Source organism: Silurus meridionalis, chromosome 25 (genome assembly GCF_014805685.1).
Source record: "Silurus meridionalis isolate SWU-2019-XX chromosome 25, ASM1480568v1, whole genome shotgun sequence".
Taxonomy (NCBI): Eukaryota; Metazoa; Chordata; class Actinopteri; order Siluriformes; family Siluridae; genus Silurus; species Silurus meridionalis.
Window position 1 is genome coordinate 17,465,001 of NC_060908.1, and position 12,500 is coordinate 17,477,500.

Here is a 12,500-nt window from a genome sequence, read left to right on the forward strand (position 1 = left end):
TTTTGATCTTTGTTGCCATGCCAACCTGCAGCATGAGGGGCGGGTACTCTTCACTGTACTCTGCCAGGATCAGGTCACCATCTTTACCCGTCAGATCCTGATTGGTGCGCATGAAGAACATGTCCCCGCCCCCTGAGGCCTGTCGCTCCTGTTCCCTCATCTATACACACACACACACACACACACACACATGAAGAACATGTCCCCGCCCTCTGAGGCCTGTCGCTTCTGTTCCCTCATCTACACACACACACACACACACACACACACACACACACACACACACACACACGAAGAACATGTCCCGCCCTCTGAGGCCTGTCGCTTCTGTTCCCTCATCTACACACACACACACACACACACACACACACACACACACACACACACACACACATGAAGAACATGTCCCCGCCCCTGAGGCCTGTCGCTCCTGTTCCCTCATCTATACACACACACACACACACACACACACACACACACACACACACACATGAAGAACATGTCCCGCCCTCTGAGGCCTGTCGCTTCTGTTCCTCATCTACACACACACACACACACACACACACATGAAGAACATGTCCCGCCCTCTAAGGCCTGTCGCTCCTGTTCCCTCATCTACACACACACACACACACACACACACACACACACACACACACACACACACACACAAAGAACATGTCCCGCCCCTGAGGCCTGTCGCTCTTGTTTCTTCATCTACACACACACACACACACACACACACACACACACACACACACACCTTGGCCTTCTTCTTGATGTGTTTGAGGAGGGGCTGTACTGGGTGAGGTCCAGGCTGAGACAGAGAACCAAACGAGTATTTTTTGATTGAGGGACGGTGGAACAGCCGCAGCTTCATCGGGCCCATATGGGTCGGGAAAAACGGCTGCCTCAACTCCAACGCCGGAATAGAGTGCTAGAGAGAGAGAGAGAGAGAGAGAGAGAGAGAGAGAGAGAGAGAGAGGAATGAACATGAATGTACCTGTAGCTGCTGTAACGCATATCCAACACTACCAGAACTACTTCACCACCCGTTCACAGCGTGTGTATCATTTTCCTCTACCTGGATGATGTTGCCCCCGAATGTGCCCCTCAGCCCCTGCTGTTTGGGGTAGTAGAACTCATCATTGGAGAGATTCCATGGGTCTTTAACCTCTGGCTGGGACATGTTCTAGAACGAACACACACACACACACACACACACACACACACACACACAGGTGAGGTGGTGGAAAGGGTGAGGTGGTGGAAAGGGTGAGATGGTGGAAAGGGTGAGATGGTGGACAGGGTGAGATGGTGGACAGGGTGAGATGGTAGAAAGGGTGAGATGGTGGACAGGGTGAGGTGGTGGACAGGGTGAGGTGGTGGACAGGATGAGGTGGTGGACAGGGTGAGGTGGTGGACAGGGTGAGGTGGTGGAAAGGGTGAGATGGTGGAAAGGGTGAGATGGTGGAAAGGGTGAGATGGTGGACAGGGTGAGGTGGTGGACAGGTTGAGGTGGTGGACAGGGTGAGGTGGTGGACAGGGTGAGGTGGTGGACAGGTTGAGGTGGTGGAAAGGGTGAGGTGGTGGACAGGGTGAGGTGGTGGACAGGGTGAGGTGGTGGACAGGGTGAGGTGGTGGACCTGTTGTGGTTCCTCTTTAATGACGCCGGTTTTCCCGAGCAGAATGCGGCTCTTTTTCAAAGATGACTCCTTCTTATTCTCCTTGCATGGAGAGTGAGATGTTCTCTCCTCCTTCTCACTGGGGATCTCTGCATGCACACACACACGCGTACACACACACACACAAACACACAAACACACACGAGATGTAAAAATTTTACTTGTGTTATAAAAATTAAATAATAATAAAATAAGGTTAAAGGTTACCCAGGATGATGTTCTCATCGTTGGGGTCAAGGGTCAAAACAGGAGGAGACAGCAGATGCTCCATGTTCTGATCATCCCAGATGATGTTGTCTTCCCATCGTCCATACACAAGCCCCTCATTATCAATTGGGAAAATGGAGTACCATGGAACATCACCCTCATGGAAAACTATGATCATATGAATAAAACTAAATGTATTATGAAGTAAAATGTAGGTCTGTGGATTGTGCAGGAATAAAACAGGTTTAATGGAATCAGATTAAAGTGTTGGGGTTTCAGATGAGAAGATGAATTTATGAGTACTAATATAAGGGAGTGAGGTGTGATTTGGGACACGGCCTCTGTGAGTGTAGATATCGTGTGTTTCATCACCTTCCTGACTGTGCTTGTCACGTTTAGAGCCGGTTATAGAAGGAGTTTTGGGAATGGGGGGCGTAGTTGGGGGCATCAGCTGGGAATTACTGCGACTCAGACCTACACACACACACACAAACACACACACAAAAACACAGATATAAATACAGACACTTTATTGCTGCTTTTCTTGTTGTTGTTGTTGTTGTGTGTGTGTGTGTACCCTGTTGTGCATTGTAAGCATTGGCATTACGGGTCATGCTGGAGGGAAGCCACCCTGCCAGACTAGCCCTCTGGGTCTTAGTGCCCTTGTGCTTCACTTCCTCTCCATTCCAGATGATGTCGTCCTCCCACTGCAGCTGTGTGACCATGAGGAAGAGCTCGTCCTCTAGCTACGTACACACACAATCACACAAACAGAATACTTGTGAGTGTGTGTACATGCAGATATGTGTGTGTGTGTGTGTGTGTGTGTGATACAGACCTCAGAGTGCTGCTTGTCCTGTTCGCTGCTCTGCTTTTCTCCAGGTGTATCAGTGTGTGTGTCAGCGTGTGTGTCAGCGTGTGTGTCGACGTGTGTGTCCGTGTGTGTATCAGAGAGTGTCTCAGTGTGTTTTTCAGTTTGTGTGGTGGTGTTGTCCTGGCGAAGCAGGAGGCCGTAGTGAAACCCCGCCCCATCCTCAGGCACGCCCAGCATGTCGTACCACAGCTGAGCCGGACCGTAGCGCCACTCAGCTACACGCGGCCTCGACTCACACACGCCCTCACCCTCACACACCACCGACACACTCTTACACTCCACTGGTGCCATCATGGAGATCTACACACACACACACACACACACACACATTGTAGCATTGAGTCTACACACTGTCCATAATACAATTATGTGCTTTTAATGCATCATCAAAAACAGGTTTCATTTACCCACCTGAACTGTGTGTGTGTGTGTGTGTGTGTGTGTGTGTGTGTGTCAGTCACCTCATCATCAGAAAGGCACTGCTCTGGAGGAGGTGGTGGAGCATATTCATAATCCCATCCAGATTTCCTCTCATCCCCTCCCTCTGGAGCGTGTGATTCGCCGTCAGCGGTGGGCGTGTCCGAGTGCATGTCTTTGTGTTTCTTTTTCCTTTTCCTCCGAGCGCTGCGCCACACTGACGGCATGTTCTTACCAGGACCAAAGAGACGCAGGAACCGCAGAACCTGATACACACATACACATTAAATAGCCTGATACAGTCCTAACACACACGTGTGTGTGTGTGTGTGTGTGTGTGTGTGTGTGTGTGTGTGCGTGTGTGTACCTGGCCTGGTCTGAACTCAGGGAACAGCTCAGTTACTTGAGGCAGAGCTTTCGCTGTGTCCTTCTGCATGATTCCAGCCAATGGGAGTGTGAGACTGGACTGATGCCCCACCCCTCCGGTGGGCGTGGGCCTATCACACTCACTCTCACTGTCTGAGGAGCTGCTAAACTCCGCTTTCTCCCCAACAGAGGAGGGGGCGATGATGGAGGGAAGAATAATACCGTCCCCTTCATCACTCACTACACAGAGACAAATAAATACAAATATAAATGTTAGGAAGTTTTCCTATCCGGCTCGAAGGACCAAATGTTAGGATTTTCACTATCTGGTGTGCGCTGATCAGGGGATTGTACTCGCCCCAGCAAACACGGTACAGGATTCAGAACATTCAACTTTATTGGGTGTAGAATAAATCATATAAATATATGAGGCAATTCTTGCTATCTTCTGTTAGCTGCTGTTCGGTACGTGATCAATGACGACTGCTGCTCAGGTAGCTTGTCATTGCTTTGTAAACTGTATGTCTGCCTCTAGTGAGTTCAGGTATTCTATTCCCAATTCTAGGGAATTATATGGGTCTGTGTGTCTGTGTGTGTGTGTGTGTGTGTGTGTGTGTGTGTGTGTGTGTTATCTCACCACTGGAGCTCTGAGAGGACGGGTCTTCTTTCTTAGCTGTGATTGGCTGGCTCGGTGGCGGAGGTGGGGGCATGAGCTTAGAGTCAATGTCCTCCGAGTCAGCGTCATAATCATCCTCATCATCTACACACACACACACACACACACACACAGAAATACAAGGACAGAACACGATCCTGAATGTTCTTATAAAAGAATATGGTGTGTGTGTGTGTGTGTGTGTGTGTGTGTACCTGTTCTGTGAGACAGCTGCATGCTACTCATGGCCTGTTTGTATTTTCGGGTTTCATCCTCTGCAACTTCACTGATGTCTGAATAATCCACTGCATCATCAGTGCTCTTTACCCAACCTACACACATACATATACACAATAACACAATCAAACACAATCAAACACAATCAAACACAGTCTCTCTCTCTCTCTCTCTCTCTCTCTCTCTCTCACACACACTCACCGTCTGCGTCTGTGTTTTGCTCTGTGTCCTCCTCAGTGGCTGTGATCTCTGTGATGAGCATGCCAAGTCCAAGAGAGCCAAGACCTGCCAAGTGCTTTTTACTCTCCTGAGAGAGAGACACACAGACAGACAGAGAGAATGAAGGACAACACACTTGTATTATAAAGTATATATTGATATTCTCTGTGTTCCTCCTTCTCTTCCTCTGTTCTCCTGTTATGCTCTGACAGGGTTTTGATATTCCCTCACCATGTCCAGGACGCTGTCGTCCTCCAGTTGTCCATCCTCATTAATGTTTCCAAACAGAAAGCCGGTCAGGTGGAAGGGGCGGTCCTGATCCTCCTCGCTGTCTGAGTCCGACATCCTGAACAACAATCAACCAATCAGCAAACAGAGCAATCAACCAATCAGCAAACACTAGCACTGTAACGCATCTGCAGTCAGTGTGTTGTGTATTTTGTGGATGGATGAATGGATGGATGGATGGATCTATTCCTTCAGAATGAAACGTGAGGTTTTTTTTTTAATTCTAAATGATCATGAATTGAAAGCCTCACTTCCTTTGTGCAGCAGAGGGAATACATACAGAACTAATGACAGACTCGGTGCAGTAGAGAATGATCAGTACAGGGAATGCGCGTGCGTGTGTGTGTGCACGCGCGTACGCTTGCACGAGTGATGTGAAACTCAGTATCTGTACAAACCAAGAGTCTGTTCATCACACTGAAGTTTCTACAGTAACTTCCTTACCTGAGTGTGTGAGTAGTGTGTACACCAGGCCGTGACTCAATCCCCGAGCTGGAGTTTACAGTGTTCCCGGGACAGGAGCTCTGAGTCGGGGTAGAGTACTCCCCGGTATCCGGTGTAGAGGGACGAGAACACTGCTGTGTAAATAACAGAATTCTGCAGAAACTCTCTGTGTGAGTGTGAGTGTGTGTGTGTGTGTGTGTGTGAGAGAGAGAGAGAGAGAGAGAGATATCAGTCCGGTATAAACTGAGCTACTCAATAGCCGATGCCGCGCTGTTTACTTTTTCTGCTTCCGGTTTCATCCACAGCTGCACTTCCGCTTTTAAAAGTCCTTGTGTACTCTTGGATGGAGGACGCGGTACTGTGATGTCACAGCTGGTCATTGCTTGGTGAACTGTATGTTTGTCTGAGTGCTATGAAGCTGCTTTATTTATTGACATCAGTTAATTTATTGTGATACTGCCCCTAATATTTCTTTATTTAATTTATTTTTCTTTTACTCACTATTTAAGTTCATGTAAATTATAATTTCAGATTTCTATCTATTTTCTTTATATTTCTAAACAATTTATTAGTTATACTGTGTATACTGTGTTGAGCCTGTAATACTTATCTACACTGTAAATGTATATTTGCCTTTGTTTCTGTACTTTTGTATTCAATTAAAAAAAAAAAAAAGTAAACTGTATGTCTGCCTCTAGTGGTGAAGCGTGGAAATACAACTGAATAGGAATCCTCTCTCTCTCTCTCTCTCTCTTTCTCTCTCTCTCTCTCTCTCTCTCTCTCTCTCTCTCTCTCTCTCTCTCTCTCTCTCTCTCTCTCTCTCTCTCTCTCTCTCTCTCTCTCTTACCCCTCTCTCCCCCCTCTCTCTCTTCATGTCGTAGTGTTTCTCTCGGCTGCACTGCTTCCAGTACGTGTATGTGGATTTTAGATTATTTGTCCAGATTTCAGTCTCTATGTGCTGCCATGTGAATCTAATCTGTTCAGAGCCTTCAGAATCAGTACTGCTGGACCTTTACCATAGAGAATATGACCAACAGCTCTGTTTCTTTTTAGACTCATAATGTGCAGCGCCCCCCAGAGGCTGTAATCCAGTGGTACCGCTCGTATTCACTGGTCTGGAGGTGGAGATCAAACCCTTTCCCGGGCTGAGACACGCTAGCTAGCTTCAGGGTTGGTGACCTCCTCACCATGTCTCGCTTTTCTTCACAATGGATTTTTAAGTGTCTGAGACCAAATCAGTTTCTCTTCCTCTGTAGGTGTAAAAAAGTCTAACTCTGACGTATGAACGTGTGCAGAGCTACACACGTGTTTTACCAGTCCAACTCGACTGTAACAGTTTCCCTCTGAACAACCGATCAGAGGACAGAACAATACTGACGCTGTTCTGGTCCAGTGATCTGCTCTGTGAGGAGAATCTGAAATCTGATTGGTTAAAGAAACAGAGCTGTTGGTAATATTCTCTATGGTAAAAGTCCAGCAGTACTGATTCTGAAGACTCTGAGCAGATTAGATTCACATGGCAGCACATAGAGGCTGAAATCTGATTGGACAAAAAATCTACCATCCACATACACGTACTGAAGCAGTGCAGCCGAGAGAAACACTACCACATGAAGAGAAGAAACTGATTAATAAATTAATACAATTTCATGGAACAAATATTAGAATTTATGTTGTAAATGTAGATCAGAGCTTCTGATAGTGTTTAGACCAGCAGAGAAGATTTACTGACCCTGACCTCACACCACTGCATTATCAACTTGTGCTGTTAATATCATGAACAGCAGCTACGCTAATTCCTCTCCACTGCTTCTCTTTCTCTCCCCATCCTGAGGCATCCTGAGGTTGCTCCAGCTCCAGTCACGTCCCACCTTATGAAGATTATGGACCTTTAAAGAAGTAGATGCTGCAAACATCTAAAACCATCTAGAGACGTACCAGCGCCATTTAGATCCCACTTCATGTGGAGTTTGGACACTGAACCTCCTGGAGTGTTTGAAGGCTCTGGCATGGAGAAGCTGGTGTTGGATCTGTGATGATCTCAGATGTTGAGCTATTTTATGAGTTGCTCAGTAGCTCCTAGTTTTATAACCATAATGACTGTAGAAGACTGTAGAAAGAACATCAGTCATAATCACACACTCCAGTGCTCATGTTAGTTCTCACTCTCCAGTGTTCTGTAGTGTTTAAAGACTAGAATCACACTCTTGATGTCTCCCAAATGAGGAGGAGGTTCTGCTTATGAGTCTGGTTCCTCTCTGAATGAATGTGAATTTAGAGGGAGTCACCGATGTGAAAATAAATAAAATCAGACATTCCTCAACACCATGGCCATATATCAGGGAGATGTATGAAATGATCGGTGTAAAAAAGTGCTGGCTTTTAAGAATTCGCTGTCAAATTTGAGAAATCGCATACAGGTGATCTAACGTTTTATCATTAGATCTTTTTTTTCATGAGCCAGTTTGATGTTTAAAGTTTTTTTTCCCTACAATTTTGTTTGTCTTTTTTCTTTACTTTCGCTTGAGTAAAAAAGTGCAGTCAGAACCTCAGCTTTATCAGTATCTGTACTTCTACTTAAGTAAAGGATGTGTGTACTTTTGCCGGTTCTGATCACAGGTAATCACGTGATCTCAGCTGTGTGTGTGTGTGTGTGTGTGTGTGTGTGTGTGTGTGTGTGTGTGTGTGTAAGACAGCGGGAGTGTAGGGGCGGAAGGGTAGCACCCCGGTGCGGTCGCCTCATCCTCCTCTTTTTCCTCCTGCTTGGTTGCCTAGTAACGCCCGCGGTGGAGAGTACCTTGAGCGCGCGCTCCCGACCACCGCGTTCGCGAGCGAGCATCTGCAGCGTGCGCGCGCTTTACGCTTTTTTACACGCCAGTCAAAGAGACATGAACGTTCATTTACAGTAACCATCTTCATCATCATCAGAAACACCATCTTCATCATCGCTGAGGATATCAAGATCGAGGGTCGCAGGAGGAGAAACATGGCGCGGATGAGATGAGATGAGATGAGATGAGAATACGGTGAGCGCGAGACCGAGAGATCCGGCAGGTGAGGAGCGAACCTGGCTTTTATTCTCTCTTTATTCCTCCACGCGCTCCTCCAGAAGCGGCGTTATAATCACTTCTCCACACCGGCACGGAGCGGTCATAACGCGCTCACGACGCTCTAATGACGCGTGGGTGGACACAGTTTAAATGGCACGCGCCGCCGCATTGCTCCCGATTGCACGCGCTAAATGCGGTCACACGCACGGACACGTTCACGCGCTGCCGATTTTTATTTCAGGGTAACGTGTATCTGTGTGTGTATCTGTGCACGCGTGTGTATTTCTGCGTGTGTGTGAGTGTGTGTTGTATTCATTGCCTCTGCACAGTGATTGATGTGGGTATTAGAGGTGACAGCGTGTTTTCAGAACATATCAATGATAAACATAATTTAGCACCACTGAACATGCTGTGTGTGTGTGTGTGTGTGTGTGTGTGTGTGTGTGTGTGTGTGTGTCTGGGTGTGCAATATAGAAAGCAGAATGAATGGAGGAACCCCTCTGTTTCAGTGCAGGGTTGTTCACATGTGTAACACACACACACACACACACACACACACACACACTTGAAGTGACCTCTATTAGGTGCACGTGTGCATATGTGTGTGTGTGTGTGTGTGTGTGTGTGTGTGTGTGTGTGTGTGTGTGTGTGTGTGTGGTGGAATGATAAGATGGAGAAACAGCGAGACACCTTCTGCCGTGTCTCAGAGTTGTCATGGTGATTTGGCCATCTGTTGGTTTGCTGTTTGTGTGTGTGTTCTACACACACTACCCACCAAAACAGTGTGCACTTTAGGCAGTACACTATCCTCAGATGTGGATTTGAAACGTAACCGGTGCTTTTCCCAATCAGATAAACATCCGCAGGCGAGATACAGAGGAAGAGAGACGAACACATTGGCATTCACATCTCGTACTGTAGTCTCTTTCACCGTCCCTGCAGTTACACACACACTCACACACACTAACTCACACACACACACACACACACACACACACACACACACACACACACACACACACACACTCACACACACACGCACACACATACAGACACACGCACACACACACACACACACACACACCTACACATCGCCCCTCTCTTTCTCCTGGTGAATGTGGACTTTTATAAATACGTGCAGCTGACACTGCCTGATATGAGGAGAATTAAAGGTAGAGAGAGAGAGAGAGAGAGAGAGAGAGAGAGAGAGAGAGAGAGAGAGAGAGAGAGAGAGAGAGTGAATATATAATGTACGGATTAGGGGTTAGTGAATATAATGTAGGGATTAGGGGTTAGTGAATATAATGTAGGGATTAGAGATTAGTGAATATAATGTAGGGATTAAGGGTTAGTGAATATAATGTAGGGATTAGGGGTTAGTGAATATAATGTAGGGATTAGGGGTTAGTGAATATAATGTAGGGATTAGGGGTTAGTGAATATAATGTAGGGATTAGGGTTAGTGAATATAATGTAGGGATTAGGGTTAGTGAATATAATGTAGGGATTAAGGGTTATTGAATATAATGTAGGGATTAGGGTTAGTGAATATAATGTAGGGATTAGTGAATATAATGTAGGGATTAGTGAATATAATGTAGGGATTAGGGGTTAGTGAATATAATGTAGGGATTAAGGGTTAGTGAATATAATGTAGGATTAGTGAATATAATGTAGGGATTAGGGGTTAGTGAATATAATGTAGGGATTAAGGGTTAGTGAATATAATGTAGAGATTAGTGAATATAATGTAGGGATTAGGGGTTAGTGAATATAATGTAGGATTAGGGATTAGTGAAAATAATGTAGGGATTAGGGGTTAGTGAATATAATGTAGGGATTAGGGTTAGTGAATATAATGTAGGGATTAGGGGTTAGTGAATATAATGTAGGGATTAGTGAATATAATGTAGGGATTAGGGGTTAGTGAATATAATGTAGGGATTAGGGGTTAGTGAATATAATGTAGGGATTAGTGAATATAATGTAGGGATTAGGGGTTAGTGAATATAATGTAGGGATTAGTGAATATAATGAAGGATTAGTGAATATAATGTAGGGATTAGTGAATATAATGTAGGGATTAGGGATTAGTGAATATAATGTAGGGATTAGGGGTTAGTGAATATAATTAATGATTAGGGGTTAGTGAAAATAATGTAGGGATTAGGGGTTAGTGAATATAATGTAGGGATTAGGGGTTAGTGAATATAATGTAGGGATTAGGGGTTAGTGAATATAATGTAGGGATTAGGGGCTAGTGAATATAATGTAGGGATTAGGGGTTAGTGAATATAATGTAGGGATTAGTGAATATAATGTAGGGATTAGGGGTTAGTGAATATAATGTAGGGATTAGGGATTAGTGAATATAATGTAGGGATTAGGGGTTAGTGAATATAATGTAGGGATTAGGGGTTAGTGAATATAATGTACGGATTAGTGAATATAATGTAGGGATTAGGGGTTAGTAAATATAATGTAGAGATTAGTGAATATAATGTATGGATTGGGGTTAGTGAATATAATGTAGGGATTAGGGGTTGGTGAATATAATGTAGGGTTAGGGGTTAGTGATTATAATGTAGGGTTCAGGGGTTAGTGAATATAATGTAGGGATTAGGGGTTAGTGAATATAATGTAGGGATTAGGGGTTAGTGAATATAATGTAGGGATTAGGGGTTAGTGAATATAATGTAGGGATTAGGGGTTAGTGAATATAATGTAGGGATTAGGGGTTAGTGAATATAATGTAGGGATTAGGGTTAGTGAATATAATGTAGGGATTAGGGTTAGTGAATATAATGTCGGATTAGGGGTTAGTGAATATAATGTAGGGATTAGGGTTAGTGAATATAATGTCGGGATTAGGATTAGTGAATATAATGTAGGGATTAAGGGTTAGTGAATATAATGTACGGATTAGGGTTAGTGAATATAATGTAGGATTAGGGATTAGGGTTAGTGAATATAATGTAGGGATTAGGGGTTAGTGAATATAATGTAGGGATTAGGGGTTAGTGAATATAATGTAGGGATTATGGGTTAGTAAATATAATGTAGAGATTAGTGAATATAATGTATGGATTGGGGGTTAGTGAATATAATGTAGGGATTAGGGGTTGGTGAATATAATGTAGGGATTAGGGTTAGTGAATATAATGTAGGGATTAGGGTTAGTAAATATAATGTAGGGATTAGGGGTTAGTGAATATAATGTAGGGATTATGGGTTAGTAAATATAATGTAGGATTAGGGTTAGTGAATATAATGTACGGATTAGTGAATATAATGTAGGGATTAGGGGTTGGTGAATATAATGTAGGGATTAGGGTTAGTGATTATAATGTAGGGTTCAGGGGTTAGTGAATATAATGTAGGATTAGGGGTTAGTGAATATAATGTAGGGATTAGGGGTTAGTGAATATAATGTAGGGATTAGGGGTTAGTGAATATAATGTAGATTAGTGAATATAATGTAGGGATTAGGGGTTAGTGAATATAATGTCGGGATTAGTGAATATAATTAGGGATTAGGGGTTAGTGAATATAATGTAGGGATTAGGGGTTAGTGAATATAATGTAGGGATTAGGGTTAGTGAATATAATTAGGGATCAGGGTTAGTGAATATAATGTAGGGATTAGTGAATATAATGTAGGGATTAGGGGTTAGTGAATATAATGTAGGGATTAGGGGTTAGTGAATATAATTAGGGATTAGGGGTTAGTGAATATAATTAGGGATTAGGGGTTAGTGAATATAATGTACGGATTAGGGGTTCGTGAATATAATTTAGGGATTAGGGGTTAGTGAATATAATGTACGGATTAGTGAATATAATGTAGGGATTAGGGGTTAGTGAATATAATGTAGGGATTAGTGAATATAATGTACGGATTAGTGAATATAATGTACGGATTAGGGGTTAGTGAATATAATGTAGGGATTAGGGGTTAGTGAATATAATGTAGGGATTAGTGAATATAATGTAGGGATTAGTGAATATTATGTAGGGATTAGGGGTTAGTGAATATAATGTATTGTACCGTACTACAC

General features: G+C 44.0%; 2 protein-coding genes across 5 annotated transcripts in view; one reads left to right on the forward strand and one right to left on the reverse strand.

Moving 5' to 3' along the window:
* taf1 (TAF1 RNA polymerase II, TATA box binding protein (TBP)-associated factor) overlaps positions 1 to 5,702 on the reverse strand; it is a 22,287-nt gene extending 16,585 nt beyond the window's left edge. For 3 of the 4 annotated variants that reach the window (XM_046838814.1, XM_046838812.1, XM_046838811.1), the window contains exons 1-15: positions 5,393 to 5,701; positions 4,892 to 5,006; positions 4,643 to 4,748; positions 4,420 to 4,536; positions 4,187 to 4,309; positions 3,551 to 3,789; positions 3,228 to 3,449; positions 2,731 to 3,066; positions 2,470 to 2,638; positions 2,265 to 2,366; positions 1,893 to 2,060; positions 1,647 to 1,774; positions 1,085 to 1,192; positions 764 to 937; positions 1 to 160 (exon numbers count right to left, since the gene is read on the reverse strand). The exon at positions 1 to 160 is cut by the window's left edge and continues 14 nt beyond it. In XM_046838814.1, coding sequence (XP_046694770.1) covers positions 1 to 160; positions 764 to 937; positions 1,085 to 1,192; positions 1,647 to 1,774; positions 1,893 to 2,060; positions 2,265 to 2,366; positions 2,470 to 2,638; positions 2,731 to 3,066; positions 3,228 to 3,449; positions 3,551 to 3,789; positions 4,187 to 4,309; positions 4,420 to 4,536; positions 4,643 to 4,748; positions 4,892 to 5,005 — 2,266 coding nt within the window. In that variant the 5' untranslated portion in view covers position 5,006; positions 5,393 to 5,701. Of the gene's footprint in view, positions 161 to 763; positions 938 to 1,084; positions 1,193 to 1,646; positions 1,775 to 1,892; positions 2,061 to 2,264; positions 2,367 to 2,469; positions 2,639 to 2,730; positions 3,067 to 3,227; positions 3,450 to 3,550; positions 3,790 to 4,186; positions 4,310 to 4,419; positions 4,537 to 4,642; positions 4,749 to 4,891; positions 5,007 to 5,392 lie in introns of all 4 variants that reach the window. The other variant, XR_006924336.1, reaches the window with a different exon arrangement.
* A 2,387-nt stretch (positions 5,703 to 8,089) lies between these two features.
* The window catches only part of nlgn3b (neuroligin 3b), a 17,428-nt gene continuing 13,017 nt past the window's right edge, over positions 8,090 to 12,500 (forward strand). Inside the window, exon 1 of the mRNA XM_046838828.1 lies at positions 8,090 to 8,446. The gene's annotated coding sequence lies outside the window, so the exon portion shown is untranslated. The remainder of the gene's footprint in view (positions 8,447 to 12,500) is intronic.